Source organism: Ursus maritimus, unplaced genomic scaffold (genome assembly GCF_017311325.1).
Source record: "Ursus maritimus isolate PB19 unplaced genomic scaffold, ASM1731132v1 scaffold_32, whole genome shotgun sequence".
NCBI lineage: Eukaryota > Metazoa > Chordata > Mammalia > Carnivora > Ursidae > Ursus > Ursus maritimus.
The window spans coordinates 368,618-386,894 of record NW_024425786.1 but is presented as its reverse complement, the minus strand read 5'-3'; the positions used below and the strand labels follow the sequence as shown (position 1 = coordinate 386,894).

General features: G+C 63.6%; 2 protein-coding genes across 4 annotated transcripts; one reads left to right on the top strand and one right to left on the bottom strand.

The window, feature by feature from the left end:
• Positions 1–902: 902 nt before the first annotated feature.
• C1QTNF12 (C1q and TNF related 12) lies at positions 903–5,780 on the top strand. Of its 3 annotated transcripts, XM_040645593.1 has the most exons (8): positions 903–1,375; positions 3,702–3,818; positions 3,899–4,010; positions 4,101–4,252; positions 4,757–4,865; positions 5,070–5,160; positions 5,337–5,415; positions 5,588–5,780. In XM_040645593.1, exons 1-8 carry the CDS (start codon positions 1,208–1,210, stop codon positions 5,684–5,686), a joined length of 927 nt encoding a protein of 308 aa, XP_040501527.1. In that variant the 5' UTR covers positions 903–1,207; the 3' UTR covers positions 5,687–5,780. The 3 variants fall into 3 exon arrangements, with proteins under 3 accessions (XP_040501527.1, XP_040501526.1, XP_040501528.1); XM_040645592.1 differs by lacking the exon at positions 903–1,375 and having other exon boundaries at positions 2,690–3,818; XM_040645594.1 differs by lacking the exons at positions 903–1,375; positions 5,070–5,160; positions 5,337–5,415; positions 5,588–5,780 and having other exon boundaries at positions 2,690–3,818; positions 4,695–4,854.
• Positions 5,781–15,683: 9,903 nt separating this feature from the next.
• Positions 15,684–18,164, bottom strand: B3GALT6 (beta-1,3-galactosyltransferase 6). The gene has a single exon (XM_008711662.2). It carries the CDS (start codon positions 18,162–18,164, stop codon positions 17,175–17,177), a length of 990 nt encoding a protein of 329 aa, XP_008709884.2. The 3' UTR covers positions 15,684–17,174.
• Between the last annotated feature and the right edge of the window lie 113 nt (positions 18,165–18,277).

Sequence of the window (18,277 nt, the reverse complement as noted above, 5' to 3'; positions counted from 1 at the left end):
GCCTGCAGGTGGTTAAGGAAGGGCCCTAACTCTCCTTGAGGACCCACCCACTGTTTTTCAGGTCCAGCTGTGGAGGAAGTAGGCTCCTCTGCTGTGCGCAGCCACCCAGGGCTCACCCTTGTGCTGACCTCCAGATGGCAAATGCCTGGGGACTCCTCTCCCTTTCCCCTGCTGGCTCGGGACAGCAGGAAGCCGAGAGGCTTGGTTGGGTGAGGGCAACCCCTCAGGCAATAAGGGTTGGCCTTGTGTCCCAAAAAGAGGAAGGGGTAGGACTCAGGGGCAGCCTCAGCCAGGCCACCCACCATGCCTTTCTCTGAGGTCAATCAGTCCCTCCCCTTGCCAGCCATGCTCGCCCCCAGTGGAGGGCCAACGCCCAGGGTCACCTAGGCCAGGACAAGGGTGGGAGCCCAGTAGGTCAGCTGTCTATCCTGGGTCCTGCCTTTCTCAGGAGCAGGGTCTGATCCAGGCTTCCGAGCATCACCAGGACCCTGGCATGGGGGGACCTCTGTCAGAGGGCCTGGAGGGGGCCTGTGGCAGGGCTGGAAGGATCCGGAGGGCCTGAGGGAGGTGGGTCATATGTAGGAAGTGCAGATGGGGCTCTTCGTCCTGAGGGAGTTTGTCCCCACCCTCGGACCTCCTGGGCCACCTCCCTGAAGGGGCTGGATGTGAGGTGCAAGCAGCGTCCCTGGGAGGCGGCTGGGGTGAATTCGTGTTTACAGTTTCCAGGGTGATTTGGCCCTCCTGGGGAAGGGTGGGGGCTGTTTCCAAACGCAGGGAGCGCCTGGGGAAGTGCAGCCCCGTGCAGCAGCCTAACGCCCCCGTCCACGCCCCCGGGCTGGCAGAGCGGCAGAGCGTGAGCCCTCCCCCTCGGAGCTTGGGGGAGGAGGGGAGGGTTTATTTGGCGGCGTGCTGGGGCAGCCAGGGCACTGCCTGTGAGGGGAGGCCGGCGCCGGCCCAGCCCGCGGGATCCGGAGCGCGTCTGCATCTGCCCCGTGTCTTGTGTCGTCTGCGTACCGTGGTGCCGGTCGTGCTGCTGCTCCAGGCTCGCCCTGCCTGCACATGCGTGGGCGCTGGCTAGACGCCCCCTGGGGCTGTGTCTCCGCACGGGGGCCCTGAGTGCCTGCTGCACTGCTGCCCCCATGAGCGCACCTGGGTGTCCCCGCTCACCACGCTGAGCCACCACCACGGTCTGGAGCCGCAGGGCGCCATGCGCTGGGTTTGGGCCGCCGCTGCCGTGGCCCTCTGGCTGCAGCTCACGCTCCTCAGGGGTGTCGGGGCGCGACGGGAGCCCAAGAGGCCACGGCTGCCCAGCCAGCGCACGGAGCCCCCCACCGCCACCACGTCCAACAGCGAGGGGCTGCTGGGCTCCCCCGAGGTACGCACGGGCCGGTTGCACGTGGGCGGGGGTGTGTGCACTTGTAGGCTTCGGCCGCCCCCCTGGCTCCCAGCTGCCCTCCTCCTTGCAGGCTCTGCCCTGCCCGGCCCTCCAGCCTCCCCACCCTTTCTCAGTGGAGTGGAGCCTTGGGCAGGACTTGCTCTTGGGGCAGCCGCTGGGTTCCCGGGCCCAGGGGAAGGGCGGGGGGAGGGGAGGGGCTTCCCAGAGGGGCTGCAGTGAACCCTTGGAAGCCTCAGGTCCCACATGCCTCTAGCAGCCCGCTGCCATTTGGTGTAGTTGCCAATTCAGGGGTGGGTCGGGGGGAGCTCTAGACCCCTTGTTGGGAAGCCGGGTAACCCACAACTTGAGTGGCTGGAGAGGCTAAGGCTAGCCCGGACTCTGCTTCCTGGAGGTCCTTGCCGGGACCCCCCCACTGTAGAGCCAGCTCCCCCTGTGGCCTCTGGCACAGGCTGTGTTCTGGTCACTGGAGTCCCTCTGGCCTCACTCTGCCCCTGGGGTCCCCTCTGAGACAAAGGATCCCTGTACCCACCTCAGCCCTGGTCCTCTACCCTCGTGGGCCGAGTATCTCCAGAGGGGGTCTTGGAGCTAACCCCAGCAGCACAGGCCTGGTGGCTTCGAGCAGCTGCCCACAGGCCTGGAAAGGGAGAGGGAGTTGCTGGGGCAGGCCCCCCACCCCCCAAGCCCTCATGCCTTTGATCCTGGCCTCCCGCCTCCCAAGGGCGTCTCTGCGGCGGCCAGCCAGGCTGCTCTCAGCCCACGCGGCCTGTTGGAGCCTGAGGCCCCATTTTCCAGATGGGCAGGCTGAAGAGAGTGAGTCCTTGGGCCTGCCAGCCAGAGAAGAGTAGGCTACCGGCAGCTCCTGGGGGTAGGCACAGGTCCGTCTGGGGGACAAACAGGCACATCTCTATTCCAGGGGTGGTTTCCACGGTGGGGGGGCTGCCGTGTGACACATACCCCAGGACGGCCCTCCCCAGACATTCGGACCTCTGCTCTTCCTGCTAGGGGTGGGCTCCTCTTCCACCTGCCCCGAAATCCTGTAGCCCTTGGCCCCTAGACACCACTGATGGACTTGTCTCTCAAGGCTCCTGAGTCCCTCAAGCATGGTGAGGGTGGACAGCAGCCAGGGGATCAGGCAGATAGCAGATATGCGAGGAACCAGGACGTTCAAATATTCTTGGCTTCTCTCTCTTCCCTGGGTGGGGCCCAGATCAGGGGTGGGAGGCACCCCACCCTCCCTGCCCCACCCATCCCCCAGGATAGAGCCCTGTCTGGTCTACTGAGAAGCCCTGGCCCTCCTGTGTTAGGAGGCAGCACCAGCCCCGGAACTTGGCTCTTGCCATGTTTGGGACTGGGGGCTGACTGCCGGACTGGACCCTGCCTGAGTCAGGACCTCTCAGCTTGCCCTGCCGGGAACAGTTCTCTGAGAGCGGCCAGGGCTGTGCTAGCCCTGTGGTGGTGACTCTCCCAGCCAGGCCAACATCTGCTGTGTTTCTGCCCATTTTACGAGCTTCCTGTTGGAGCCTGGCATGCAGACTTCCTCAGAGACGGGCAGACACTCTCCGCGGCCCACGCCCCCTTACCTAGCGTGATACGCTCCTTCCTTGACTCTGCGGCTTGGGGTGCTCCTGCCTCCCCTGCCTGTCCTGGTGCAGAAACTGGGCTTAGCAGGGGGTGGCTGGAGGGTGGAGGGGGGCATGGTCTCGGGCAGCTCTGCTCTGCCCCTCCCAGCCCTTGCTCGAACAGTAAGGTGGGCTGGCCAGCTGTGGCCTGGGTCCGAGCCTGAGGAGCGGGGCCGCAGGAGCGCCACGGCTGCCGGCTCACACACCTGATGCCCAGCACAAAGCAGGGCCTGTGCCCATCCTCTCCCCAGCTTTGCGTGGGTCTGAAGCTCTTGGAACCCCCGCCCCCACCCAGAACTTGCTCCTGCTCTTTACTGCCCACCTCAGCCAGGGCCAGGCCCCTGTTGGGACGGGTGGGGCTGGCTCCATGCGTATGCGGGTGTGCCTGTCTGCTTGGGGACCCAGTGCAGCGGGAGGGGACACGGTCGCTCCAACACAGAACCAGAATCAGGTGCCTGGACATCAGGTCCTGGCTTCCACAAAGGCCCCAAGCCCTTGCCCTGTGTGTCCTGGTCTGGATCCCCAGGGGTGGCCTGCGGTGCCCCATGGCCATGTTCCTTGTGTGTGCCCTGAGTCCTGCCCAAGGTGGCCTGGGCCTGAGTTTCCCCACTTTCCACTGGGGCAATAGGGCAGGACTCAGGGAGGCCTGGTGGCCTGCACACTGGCCCTGTCCCCTGGCCCTGCAGCCACCTGAGGCCCTGGGGTCTGAGTTCTCAGACGCCCACACAACATGGCTGAACTTCGTCCGGCGGCCAGATGAGGGGGCCTCGAAGAAACGGTGCCGGGGCCGGGACAAGAAGTCGGTGAGCCCCGGGGTCTGAACCCAGGGCAGGGGTGGCTGTGGCTCCCACTGGAACCCTCACTTTCTCCTGCCTCCCCCCAGCGAGGCCTCTCTGGCCCCCCTGGGCCCCCCGGGCCCCCGGGGCCCCCCGGACCCCCCGGTGCTGTAGTCACCCAGGAGACCCTGCTGCGAGAGTTTCAGGAAATGCTGAAAGGTGAGGCCCCTGTCCCAGACTCTTCCCGCCTGGGCCCTGTGGGTGACCCCGCTCTGACCCCAAGATGCTGCCCTCACCTTTTCCCTGCAGAGGCCACCGAGCGACGGTTCTTGGGGCTGCTGGGCCCATGGCTGTCTGAGGGGACAGGTAGGCGGCTGGTGGCCGAGGCCTTCCACTGTGCACTGAAGGGCCCCATGGTGGTGGACGAGAAGACGCTGGTGGAGCTGCATGGCTTCCAGGCTGTGAGTGCGTGTGGGGGCGAGTCCTGGCCCTCTCGGGGCATCTGCTGAAGGCCCTCCCCGTGTGCCAGCAGGGGCCAGCGGTGGCGGGGGGCAGGGTGCTGGGTCGTCCCCCACTGCTGGGCAGGGCTCACAGCCAGCCTGGGACAGTCATCCAGCACATACATGCAGGGGGCACCTGGGGGAGCCAGGCGCGGGGGGTTGGGGGGAAGGAGGTGACCTGGGTCAGGGTTAGCGGGTCCCGTGTGGCAGGACTTTGGGTGGGGTCCAAGGTGGCCAGGAGCCAGGGATGCCCTCCCTGGTGGGGGGTCTTGAGGGTTCATCCATCCCTTGGGGCCCGGAGCCTGTGCCCAGAGGCTCGGGTGGGCGCACACAGGTCACCCCCCATCCTGCCCACCTGGGCCTGTGGGGGGGGGCAGCTGTTGGTCACAGGCGCCTCCCCCAGGCTGGATGTGCAAGATGAGGGCCCAGGCCCTGCAGCCGGCTGTTCACCTGCTATCCCTCCAGCCCACGGCCCAGGGCGCCTTCCTGCGGGGGTCTGGCTTGAGCCTGGCCTCGGGCCGGTTCACAGCCCCAGTGACCGCCATCTTCCAGTTTTCTGCCAGCCTGCATGTGGGTGAGTGGGGGCCGGCCCCCAGGCCTGGGTCCCATCGAAGAGGTGACCCTGCTCCAACCCCACCTCCCCCTGGGGGGGGTCTTGCTCAGGGCCCACGGTCCCCCAGCCCTCAGCCGCTCCTGGGCCAGCACCTGGCCATCTAGCCCCCGTCCCTCTCTGCTCCATCCTCGCTGGGGCTGCTGCAGGCTGGGCCTGTCTCCACAGACCACAGGGGGCTGCAGGGCAGGGCGCGGCCACGGGCGCGGGACACAGTGCGGGTGCTCGTCTGCATTGAGTCCCTGTGTCATCGACACACGTGAGTGGGCCTTCCTTGGGGGCACTCTTGATGCCGTGGGGGCCGCAGGGGTGGTGCCCAAGCCTGGACTGTCCTGCCCGTGGAGAGGGAAGGGGCTGCTCCAGACTGTACCCGGGCAGGGTCCTGGCCCCACAGCCAGCCGTGCCCTCACTGTCGCCCCGCGGTGCCGCGTCCAGGTCCCTGGAGGCCATCTCAGGCCTGGAGAGCCGAGGCAGGGTCTTCACCGTGCACGTGGAGGGGCTGCTGCAGCTGCAGGTGAGGCTGGAGGAACGGATGGGTGGGGAGGGGGCCTAGGCCTGGCACTGCTGCACCCAGCGAGGGCACGGACATCGGCCACGTGACCCCTGGGGTGGGTGCTGCCTGGTGGGGCTCGAGTTTCATTCCTGGGCAGGCCACGGATGGTGATGCCCACTGTGGGTGTCTGCAGGCTGGACAGTATGCCTCCGTCTTTGTGGACAACGGTTCCGGGACAACCCTCACCATCCAGAGTGGCTCGAGCTTCTCCGGCCTGCTCCTGGGCACGTGAGGGCCAGACCGGCCAGGAGCAGCTGCTGGCCCACCCACCCCCCGCTGTCCGCTGTTAAACCTGTGGTCACAGCAATAAAGAGCTCTCAGCCCTCCCTGTCGCCTGGTTACTGTGTCGTCATGGAGGTGGGGTGGGGGGGCAGCCCTAGAAGGACATGAGGTCTCCTGTCCAGTCTTGGAGGCAGCAGCCGATGGACACCTGCAGGGCCAGAGTTGGTGAGTCAGATGGTAGCTGGGTGCCATGTGCTGTCCCTGTCTTGGGTGCAGAGGGCAAGGAGGGGAGCTCTTGGGAGGCCCTTGTCGGCGGGGGCAGGCGCAGGGAGCACGCAGGTGGGGGCCCTGCACAGGGCTGCGCAGGTGAACCTGGGGGGCGGGCCTGCTCACCCCGGGGTGCTGAGTGCGCATGCGTTAGGGGGCGGGACCAAGGGCACCCCAGGCTGGGTCTCGGTGGCTGCCACCGGCTGGCGGACACAAAGCCCGGGTCGGGTGGCCAAGGCCCTGCCTGTGGGTCCTGTGGATCCGGGGCCCTCTACCCCCACCCCGTTCTGGCTCCAGCAAACCCAGACCAAAGAATGTAAATTGGTCTTGGGATGTCGGGCCTCTGCAGAGCTGCTGAGATACGATCTCTGGTTGGCACCCGGGCCCTCGGCAGTCAGCCCCACCTGGAGGGCCGAGGCCAGGCCCCTGGCCCCTCCACAGGTCCCTGGGGGGCTGGCGGCAGGGTCCGAAGCCCCCTTTCCAAGGCAGAGCGGGGAAGGGCCTCCTTGGGCCGGTGGATGGGCAGGGGGAGGGGGAGGGAAGCGCTCTGGGGTCTGCCTGCCGGCTCAAGGGGCAGGGGTGGGAGGCAGGCAGGAGGAGACTGGAGCCTGAGGGCCATTATCCAGCCCCTCCCCCGGGGACCCTCCCTGCAGCCCGCTGAGTAATGAGGCAGGAGAGGGCTGGTGCCGCGCTGGAGCCAGCGCCGGCAGCCACGGGCTTGGCCGGTGACCCGTCCTCACCTCTCTCCCTGCTTGTCCCCCGGTGGCGTCAAGGGCTGGGGGGGAGGTGGGGTGTCTGCTTCACAGCGGCTGCAGGCGCCAGCCTGGTCTGAGCGGGATACTCGGCAGCTTGCAGGGGTGGGGGACGGGCCCTTCTGGGGAGGTTGGGAGAGGAGGGGCACACCGGGGAGGCAGAAGCTCAGGAGGGGGCACTGTCTCCCACTTCCCATTGCTGAGGTCCTGTGCTGGGCTTGGCCGTGGGCACTGTCCATCCCTGACACCCGTTTACAGAGGGGAAACACGGGGCGGGGAGGCTGAGAGATAATGGCCAGCACCCAGCCAGACTCTGGGCTGCGCCTGGGGCCTCATGGCATCTGGGGGCTCCCCACTCCCCTGCAGGTCCTTCAACGCCAGCCAGTGCCCTACCTGGTCAGGTCCAGGAGGGGACAGGTCTCACCATACCCAGACATGCTTTGGGGGCTGTGATGACAGAGATGGAGACCCAGACCCAGAGATGGGGCCCAGGGTCCACAGAGAGTGACAGACAGGGGATGACAGATGAGAGGCGAGGACAAGAAGCACGAACCAGGCCAGCCCCTCAGAGCCCACGGTGGGCAGGTGGCCAAGGCCCGGGCCTGCCGCCCGACTGCACCTGCCTGACGGTCTGTCTGGGCTCCGTCCCTGTTTCTGCCACCCATCATCGGAGGTCGCCAGCCACTTTGCTGTAATTCTCCTGGAATGTGCCATCTGGCTGAGGGTGTGGGGGCAAAGGCGTGGGGGGCTGGGGTGGGCTATGGTGGCCCAGGCTTCAGGCCCCCAAGGACACAGGCTGGACGCCCAGGGTGAGCACGGGGCCGGTGCAGAGCGAGGCTCCCAAGGCGTGGCCTGCCTTCCAGAGCCCAGGTGCCGGTCCCCCAGAGAGAAGGGACAGCAGTCTTCTGTCACATGGAGAAGACGAATGTGTAGCTGACTGTGGAACCTGCTTCAGTGCAAGCTCGCTGCCGTGTTGCCCGCAAGCCACGCCGTGGTGTTCGGAAATCTCCCCGGGGCCCGGGGAGGGGTCTGGAGCCCCCTAAGAGGCCCGGGGCCCTTGTGGTGATGAGCAGCCTGAGCAAGGGCTCCAGGGAGTGGGAGAGCCTGGGAGACGGGGTTCTTTTCCTGGCCTGGCCTCTCTGGTTGTGTAGCTGGGTTTTGGGGTGGCCTGAGCGTCTGGGGCCAGAGCCAGAGTGGCCACACAGCTCTGTATGGCCTTGGGTTGACCCTTGACCTTGACCCCCGCCCTGGAGCAGCGGGAAGTAATGGGCTGACCTCACTGACCTCCCTTAGGGCTCACTTCCCAGAACCTCTGTCTGACCCCGGGGCTTGCTAGGCAGGGGCTCCTGGGAGGGGGCATGCTTCCTCTGGTAACCCCAGCCCTGCGCTGCCAGAGCCCTGGTCTTGGGGCCATGGCCTAGCTGCAACTGACTGGCCCCTCTTGGCCCCAAAGGAGGCCTTGGGACCCTGGGGGTGGGGGTGTCTCGGTGTGGGGCCCTAGCCTGGCCTTCCAGCGCCCTGGGCGTGCTGTCTGGTGAGTGCAGACAGGAATGCGGGTGTCGGCTCAGGACAGCGGGAAAGTGCTCGTGGGGGGGCCAGGAGCACAGCACAGCCAGCAACCAGGCCCCACCCTGGGTCTGCGGCAGAAGTCTGGAGGGGCAGGGAGGGGGGTCCCAGCTAGGAGCGCGAAGGCCGCCTGCTCCCTCTCCCCGTGATTCTCTCTGGGGGTGAGGGGTGGGACAGGGTAGGGGTGAGGCTTGCAGAAGAGGCCCCCCCACCCCCAGCCTGGGCTCTGGGGTACCTGGAAGAAGTGTGGATGTTAGCACACAGCCAGGTCAGGCGGGCCGTTTACGGCCAGGGCCCAGCTTTGGGTCTGACTTCAGGTTGGGCCCAGGCTGGTAAGGGGGGGCTGTTCCAGGGGCCGCTACTTATCCCCAGCCAGGTTCCTCCGTTCTCACTCCCAGACCAGGGGTCCTGACTCCTGTGACCTGGGCCAGGGACTGAGATTTGGCCTCGGGGTGTGGGGGTCTGGGTGGCAGTTTCTGTGCTTCTCTCTTTGGGTGTGTGTCCCTGGGCTCCCCGCGCTGACCAGCTGTCCTCGCCGTGGCTGGGACAGTGTCTCTGACCTGGCATGGTAGAGCCGCGGAGCGCTCCTGAGTGTCTGTGTATGTGGTGTGTGTGGGGTGGGGTCTCCGCACTTTCTTTGTGCAGCTGGAATTGCCAGGACCCCTGGCAGCAAACACAGGCCAGGTGCCCAGGACCTAGTGGCTAGAGCCCCTGGCCAGCCAGTCGCTGAGCTTGGGAATGACTGTGCTTGGGCCCTTGGCGTCAGGGAGGCCAGTTGGCTGGACCATGCTGGTGATCACAAAACTGCTGGACCCTGAGGTGGGGAAGTGCTGCTGTGAGGTCCTCAAGCTGGGCTCACTGTGATGGCTGGGGACTCTGGGTGATGGCGGCAAGGGGCAGGGATTCCTCACCCCCAAGGAGAAACTCCGAGCACTCTGTCCTGGGGCAGAAGGTCACTGCGGGCAGCAGGGAGCCTTATCTCCCCTGAGGTCTCTATCCTGCACAAAGAGCACTGTTCTAAGGCCAGGTGGCCCTCTTCAGACGAGCTGGGGAGCGGGGGGGCGGGGCACTGCCTCCTTCTCGCTCACTGCCTGGGCTTGGCCAGTGCACCCCATGGGCTCTGAAGGCTCCATGACCTGAGGGTCCTGCCCCAGGGTCAGCCAGCTGCTGGGGCTCCAGCCCCGGGCACCTGAGCAGGCCCAAGAGTTGAGGACTTCAGCATCTCAGGGTCTCCCAGAGCCCAGACCCTGCAGCTGGGTCCAGGAGGGCTGGGGAGCATGTCCAGGTGTCGAGAACACAGCCCTGACCTGTGCCTGCCTGCTGCTGCCATCGGCATGTCTGGCGGCTTGTGAGTCTGATGGTGTGCACAGCCGGGCCTGGCCTGGGGATGGGGATGGGGTGGGGGCATGGTGCTTGGGGACAAAAGGCCTTTGTTCAGGAGGGTTTGGGGTGCAGCCCCTGCCCCGGGGCAGTGACTCATGTGTTCCTCTGATGTGATAATGTCAGTTTTGCAATAGCCTGCGTGTTGTACCCAGACCCAGGAGGCTTTGAGGGTAGGAGGGACCCCCGCCTGCCCTTGCGGCCCCTCCGGGCTGCTCTGTTGGAACCTGGGTATGTGAGGGGGTGGCAGCGAGAACAGGAGCGAACAGGAAGGATGTCAGAGGGCCAAGCAAAACTCTATTTCTGAAGTACAGCAGCTCCAGAAGCAGCCACTCAACCTCCTTAGAGCCCCTTGCCCGCCCCCGGCCCCTGCTGCCCCCCTGCTGTAGGCCTGGATCCCTCCCACCCGTGCCCGGCCCCAGCAGCCAGACAGCATGGGTCCCTCAGGGCACGATGCGCCAGGGCCAGGCCCGAGGAGGCAGGACTGGGCCTCCCTGTGGGGTTGTCTGATCCCTCCTCCCGTGGCTCGCTGTGGCGGGCTTGAGCCTGGCTCTGGCCATCTAGCCGTCACTCCCTTTGCAGGATCCAGTGGGCGCCTGTGTTAGGGTGCAGGGGCCCCTTGGCGGCCGGGCCGCGGCAAGGAGGGGGCAGGGCTTGGATTTCCTTCTCCTCGGGTCACCAGGCTGGGTCAGGCCCTGGGTCAGTGGGAGGCGTGATCTGGGTGCAGGTCTTTGCAGGGTTCCTGTCCAGCTGGCTGCTGCCTGTACTGTTTCCTCTGGAGGACAGAGCAGTCCACTGTCCAGGCCTCTCTGTGGCCCTGGCTTCTCCCTAGCCGTGAGCATCACCCAGTGCCGCAGACCCTGCTGGCTAGCAGAAGGGGCTCTAGGGCCATGTACAGGGGAGTGCAGGGACCTGGGGCCGGGGCGACAGGGGCACCGGCGCACGGAGGCCGGTCTGGGCACCACCACCACAGGCGGCTGGCCACAGAGGTGTGTGGGAGGGCCCCTGACCGTCCTGCTGGGTGGCCAGCCAAGCTGCTGCCCCTTGCTTTCCCCACTTGCCTCCCCCACCTCTCCCACCTGCCCAGGCCTCCCCAGGTTCTAGTCTGGTGGTGCACCCGGCTGCCAGGGTCCCCTTCCTGCGCTCTGGGGTGGCTTTCCTCTCCAAGCTCAAGCGGAGACCGCTCTGTAGAGACCCCGACCCTCAAGACTTCCAGGGTGCCCCCACCCCCACTCCCAAGATGGCCCAGGTGTAGCCTTCAGGTCTATGTTAAGGGGGAGGGGCAGAAGCTACTCTCCCCATCGCTAGTCGCTAGTCCCTCAGAGGCCGGGTCTCCTGAGAGCAGCTTGGCTGACGCCCCTGCCTCCCCCTGCCTCTGAGGCTCAGTACTGTCTCCGGGACCCCACCCCTTGGATGGGGCTGGATGGACCCCTGGGCACTTGCTGGTGCTCAGACCGGGGGCCACACCTCTGCTCAGTCTTCGGATTTGGGCAGCTGAGGCTGGCATCCAGAATGGCGTTCTGAATCCCTGGGATCTCCCAGAAGAGGTCCCCCTGGCCCTGGTGCCCTGCCCTAGCCTCGCAGAGCTGCAGATCTTTCCTGTTTTCACTCATTTCCCATGTCCTGTTCTGGGCCCCTCAAGGGTCTAGGGCAAGGTCAGGAGCTCCGAGTGGCTGCCCAGCACCGAGGGCCATCAGCCTCCGTGATCCCCACCAGCCCCAGGCCGTGGGCTGAGCGGGATGCATTTCCAGAGGACATTCCCCGGGCATGCGGCATGCGGGCCCCAGGACACACGCGGGGGTGGGGTGGGGTGGGTGGGTGGTTCTGTTTGCTTTGGGAGATCTCTGAAGCCGTCAGTGCAGTGGGGAGGGTCAGCTGGCTGCAGTGTGGCCATGGAGGGCAGTGCTGGGGCTTCTCTGAAAGGGGGAATGGGGTGGGAGGGGGAGCCAACAGCACCATCCACAGGGGAGGTGGGGGTCAGGAAGGGCTGGGATTGGGGCTGGGTCAGAGGAGAGTGTTGGGGGCGAGGTGGAGGAGCTCTGGGGGCAGCCCAGGCTGGCAGTGAGCCCACCCTGGCCCTGAAGAAGGGGGGGTGGGTGCCCATAGAGCCAGGTGACAGGTGAAGGGTTATTTCAGCTCCCAAAGCTGTGGGGAGGGTCCTCTGGGTGGGGGCTGCGAGGTGTGGCCCCTGGGGGAGACCCAAGAGTGGAGGACCATAGGGTCTTAGGAATGAGGAGACCCCCAGGGCCTAGACTGAGACCCCTCAAGAGCCTATTGTTTGTTCTGAGGCCAGGTCGTGGCGTTAGGACAGACCCAGGAGGCCCTCCACGGCTCCTTGGACTCAGGGCAGGGGAGAGGCAGCAGCTCCTCCCGGAGCATACTTACTCAGAGGAAGAACAACCCAAGCTTCTCTCCAAGGCCCTGGGATCAGAGTGCAAGCACGAAGGAGCAAATCAGGTGTCATGCCATCTCCACTGGGCTCCCTGCTGCCCGGGTGCCTCATGGCTCTCCACGGTTCCTTCGGTGGTCCTGAGCAGGGCCGGACGCTTGGCCTGCGGTCTGGGGCCAGTGGCCATGTGCTCCCTTGGTCCCATACGGCGAAAGGCAGTGGTCTCACAATGGGGACCAGGCACCTGGGTCAGGTGGGGGCTGAGAGGCGCACTGGCCATCCCTGTCAGACCCTGCAGATTCTGGCCATGACCCAGCCAGCCCCTTCCTCTCACTGCAGGACCCTGTCCCCCAGCCCAGATGCTGGATGGAGGGAGGCCCACCCCTGTGAGGCAGGGTCTGTGCTGAGCTCTGGGAGGCCCGCCCAGCCAGAGGTGAGGGGTCTGTGCTACGCACGCAGCTGGGAGGGATGAGGGCCGGTGGGCATCGGGAGCTGTGCTAGTCTAGGGCTCAACCATGAGCCTGTAGCCCTGTTGGCACACGATCTCCTCCAGAAGGTGTGTGTGCAGGCAGAGCACCCCCCCTTCAGTCCCTACCGCGTCCCTGATGCTTCTCAGCTCTTGCCAACTCTGCTACATCTGGTGGACACAGGCTTTTTGGGGGGTGGTACGAGGGGGCTGGGGGTTCTTGGCTCAGATCCAGGGGAACAGGGCAGATGGTGGGGTACCGCACCAACTCCCGTTCACCACAGGGCTCATGGCTCACCTCTGGGAGCCGCGCGACCCTCCCCAGCATGACTGTGTGGTCCCTTCCTGGCGCTCGGCCACCCTAGGGCACCCTGCCTCCTCGAGTCTCTCTTGGGTCCCACGTTTCTCTCTTTTGTATTAGAATTAGTTATGTAATATGTATTTTTTTTTAAAGCTTTTATTTATTTGACAGAGATAGAGAGACGGCCAGCGAGAGGGGGAACACAGGCAGGGGGAGTGGGAGAGGAAGAAGCAGGCCCCTAGCGGAGAAGCCTGATGTGGGGCTCTATCCCAGGACTCTGGGATCACGCCCTGAGCCGAAGGCAGACGCTTAACGACTGAGCCACCCAGGTGCCCCTGTAATATGTATTTTTGTATTAATCTTTAAATTTTGAGATGATTGCAAATTCAATGCAGTTGTGACAAATAGAGGTGCTGTGCCCTTCACGCAGTCTCCCCCAGTGGTAGAGTCTTGCAAAACTACTGGACGATATCGCAAACAGGATGTGGACATTCAAACCAGATGTGGGGCAGTTCCATTCCCAGGAGAACCCACCTCCATCTCCCTTCTACTTCCCCTCCTTGATCCCTGGTAGCACTGACCTGTCCTCCACGTCTAGAACCAGGACCGTCCAAGAATGTCATGGAAATGGAGGCACCCAGTGTGCGACCTTTTGGGATGGGCTTTTCTCGCTTGACATAATTCTTGAGAGAGTCATCCTGTTACTGCCAGTATTTCTGAAGTTTCTCCCATTTTCTAGCCCTGGGACCTTGGCCAAGGCGCTCAGGCTCTATGCTCCTGTCTCTTCCTCCCTTCTCAGGAACACGAAGGGGCTGTTGCCGGGGCTCTCCACATTGGCCTTGGGGGGAGGGAGGGGCAGGATCCAGGGTCACACAAGGACAGGTGTACCCCTTGAGGTGGTGGATGCCCCATGCCCATCTGGCCCCGATGCCTTGCAAGGGTGGGCTCTGACAGCCACTTGAAGAGAGATACTAGTGTGGCTGGGAGAAGAGTTAGTGGTCCTGTATCCTAAATCCCCCATAAAAACCAGTTTGGTGGTCTGACTCCCCAGCTCCCAAGGGCCTACTGTCTCCTGGGCCCTTGGCCAGTGCTGGGTTCAGAGAGCCTGAGCTCAGTCCCTGGTCTATAGGGCACACATGTCCAGGTGTTGTGGAGGCCACAGTGTGTGCCGCAGGGGGTGGGAGGTACAGTCTGGGGAGGGGTACCCCGACCTGGAGAACATGGCAGCCAGACTAGAGGAGGGCAGGCTCTATCCACAGGCCCCGGGCCCACAGATAAGGTGATGGCTGAGGGTCACTGTAGGAATGGGCCCCTGGCCTTTTGCTCCAACGTGTGGGCTGAATGCTGACATCACAGCTGCAGTAACGATGGACAGCCAGCCCAGTATCTGGTTTGTTCTGTTTTGAAATTTAATGATTTAGGTTGAACAATATGAAGTTTCCATTTTTGCCAAACCTGAGTGCATACTGGCACTTTCACGTGACCCAACTGAATGCTAACGCTCAGGGACCCCCCCAACTCCTCCAAAGAGACATGCCTAGATTTTTAGATTTTTTACTAGGTCTTGGACATTGGTGCCTTGCTCTCCACGGGGTCCACTCTGGAGAAACCCGGAAGCTACAGCAGGACTGCCGATGTTGGGCAGGGATCTGGAAGTCCAGCCTTCAGCTCGGATGCTGGCTCTGCCACTGGCATGTTGCCCCAACAAGCTGTCTGTCCAAGCACTGTCTCCTTGTCTGAGAAAAGGAGACGTGCACATGCCAACTCTTCCAATGATCCCGAGGTTCAGACGAGACATCAAGATGAAAATGGCTGGCAGGAACCAGGTCCCACTGTTCCCAGCGTCCCCTGGGAACCCGCCCCCAGCTGGCAGGGTCCCATTCTGCTCACCCCAGTGTCCCCAAACCTGGACACTCTCATGAATCCTTGTCCTGGAAACGTGTTCACAGGGGCAGTCAGGCCCTCAAGGCAGCCAATCAGAAACCCCACACTCCCCTTATATTCAGAACTTTGTCCCATCTTGGGACCTCCCTGGCCCAGCTTCTACCTTCTACAGGCAGGAGAACTGCAACCACAAGACCATCCCCCCTCCTTCTGGCCCAAGACTCCAAATTCTGGATATTCTACCTTTATTTATTTATTTTTTTAAAGATTTTATTTATTTACGTGACAGAGAGACAGCCAGCGAGAGAGGGAACACAGCAGGGGAGTGAGAGAGGAAGAAGCAGGCTCCCAGTGGAGGAGCCCGATGTGGGACTCGATCCCGGAACGCCGGGATCACGCCCTGAGCCGAAGGCAGACGCTTAACGACTGCGCTACCCAGGCGCCCCTGGATATTCTACCTTTAAACACAAATAACCCAAACCTGCCGCTAGGACTGACTGTATCCCCCAAAACTTAGATTGAAGCTTTAAGCCCCAATGTGATAGTATTTGGAGCTGGTGTTAGGTGAGGTCATGAGGGTGGGCCCACTGGTGGGATCAGTGTCCTTGTAAAAAGGGACACCAGAGAGCTAGCTCTGGCTCTCTCTTGCCATAAGGACGGAGCGAGAGGGTGGCCACCTGCACACCAGGAAGACGGCCCTCGACAGAACTCAGCCCTGCAAGCATTCTGATCTGACTGCCAGCCTCCAGAACCGTGAGGAGTACACGTCTGCTGCTTAAGCCAGCTTGTCTTCGGGGCTGTTAGGGCAGCCCAAGAGCACCAAGACACCTGCTCTTAAAATCCATGGCCTGACAACACAAAGAAAGGCAATGAAAAGGCAAGTCAGAGATTTGCTCCCTGCGTCTGCATTGCCCCGGAGTGGACTACAGACGCCAGCAGCACCGCCAGGGGACCCAACCCAGATCCCAGGGTAAGAATGTGCAGCATCACACACCACTGGGCTGACGGAAGGGCTCACGGCTGTCCTGGAGCCTCTTTATTCTACTTTTGTGATGACCACAGCACTCGCTTTTCACATTTAATGGGGAAAAAAGAAACCCTGATCTTCTGAGGATGTGTTACAGTGCGAGGGGCGATCAGCCAGGGGGGTGCACGTGAATGCTTTCTGTCTCCAAAAGGACACGCCGCCGGCAGAGCCTGTTTTCTTAAGACAGACTCACCGATGCTTCCAAGGGTTCAGATTCTGGAACTTGGGGCGAGAGTCTAACGTAACAGATACTTGTGTGAGAAACACTTGCCCCTGCATGGCCGCGAGGAAGCCTTAAAAGGAAAGTCTTTTCCGAAAGAGACAATGGGACTGACTTTTGTGTAAACTGGAAAGAAAAATGGACAGGTTTAGAATTCTTCCACATTTAAACACACAGGCAGTAACGGGTCTACAACTCAAGCCATAAAAACAGATTAATCCACAAAGCCCAGGTTCTGATAGAAAAGTCTTCCGTTAAATAATTTAAAAAATACTGAGACCCACACACTCCTAACTTAAACTCTTATCTACACAAATTTACAATATTTATAAGTCACAGACTAGCGCTGTTACATTTATCACGAATTCACTCTAAAGCAACACAGACCAAAACACCACTGAAGCTAATTAACAGTTAAATCCTAGACTGCCACACGACAAATGACACCAACATAGAACATAAAAGAAGGCAACCCAACCCAACAATCTACAGCGATTTTGATAAAAGCCACTGAACGCAACACACAGTTAAGTGCCAACATGCAAGGGCCCTCAGGTCAGTTCCCTGCGGCCACAGCTCTCGGTGTGGTGATTTCCTAGGTGGACGGTCAACACAGGATGCAGGACGTGACACAGTCCCCACCCCTGAACAAGTCCAGATTCTTTCTTTGAGGTCAGGGTCTGCAAGTGCCTGTCGGCTCCAGCCTCTGGCTGCTCTCCTCTACCTTGGGAGAAGCCAGCAAGTGCACCAGCTGGGGCGGGGCTGCAAGCCACTGCAGCCTGCGTCACACTCAAAGCTGGGCACCTTCCCAGTCTAGGCCCATGCTGGCTGAAGTCCAGGGACAGGACATTTCTACCTGGACACATCATGTGTTGCCCTGGCAAGACCCACGGGTCTCCCAGACCCAGAATAAGATGGTCTGGAGTGAGGCCCCACGGTGGTCACTGGGGTGCACAGGCCTGGGTGCCCACCAGGGCTGGGACCTAGGAGCTGTCCACCGCCGCTTGGCATCTGCCTGAAAACCCCACTGGTTGCCACATACACCTGGCCCCCTTGAGGGCTGGACTCATTCCGGGTAACTAGCCAGAACCTGCCAGCTTTGCCTGTGTAAGGCCAGTGGGAGGCCCCCTCAGCAGCTGCCTCACAGGACCCCGAATGACTCTGGCTGCGGTGGCCACCTCCTGAGGCATGTCCTGGCCTCCCTCCAGCGCCATGTGGCGTGCAGTAGGTCAGCCGCGGCTGTGGCTCAGGGGATGCCCTCCTTCCTCTGACAGCACTGGGAGGGAGGCGCGGACCAGTCGTAGACGTAGGAGAGGCGCACCTGCACCTCCTGCTTGCACAGGCGGCCCTCTCGCGTCAGGGTCTGGTGCTTCTCCAGCATGTCCTCCAGGCTCTGCTTGTGCGTCACCAGGTACTGGTTGTTGCAGCCGCGGGACTTGTACTCGGTGTCGAAGCGCGGGTCGTGCTCGCGCTGGACGTCCACCGGTGCCAGCCAGGCGCCCAGGGACACGTCCTCGCTGTGCCACGCGCGCAGGTACTCCCGGCTGAGGCGCAGGTAGTGCACCAGGTCGGCCGAGAGCACGTAGCCGCCGCCCAGTGCGTACGGGAGGTAGTAGTCACAGAGCTGCCAGGCGGCCTCGCGCCAGCGGCCCCCAGGCTTGACGCGGCCGCGGCCCGAAAAGAAGCCCCAGTAGAGGCGGCGGCGACGCGCGGGGTCGCGCGCGCGCAGCTCCGCCAGCAGCGCGTCCAGCCGAGCGAACGAGTCGTCGTCTGCCTTGAGCACGAACTCGAAGGCCACGTGCTCGTCTAGCCAGGCCAGCATGGCCAGCACCTTGGCCGTGAGGTTCTCGTACGCGTCGCGCAGCGCGGGCAGCAGCAGCAGGTCGCCGTGCCGCGCCTGCTCGCGCTCCAGCGCGCGCCGCTCCTCGGCGCCCAGGCCGCCCGTGCCCACCGCGAAGCGCGCCCACACGTCGCCCGGGCCGCCGCGCCGCGCTGCCGCCAGCCACGTGCCGCGGACCACGCTGCGCCGTTCGGCCGCCCGCGGCGCGCTGGCCACCAGCACAGCTAGGAAGGCGGCGGCGCGCGCGGGCTCGGCGGGCAGGGGGCTGCGGCCGGGAGGCGGGCGGGGGCCGTCGGCGGCGCAGCGGGCCAGGTACAGCAGCCCAGCGCCGCAGAGCGCCAGGCCGCCCAGGCCCAGCGCCGTCCGGTGCCGCCACGCGCGCCGCAGCAGCTTCATGGCCCGCGCGCGCGCGGAGAGCGCCCCAGAGGTCCCGAAGCCGGCGCGCAGGCCGCGTCCAGCCGCGGCGGAGGCGGAGGGCCAGGCGCTGCCCGTCACGTGTCCGCCCGTCA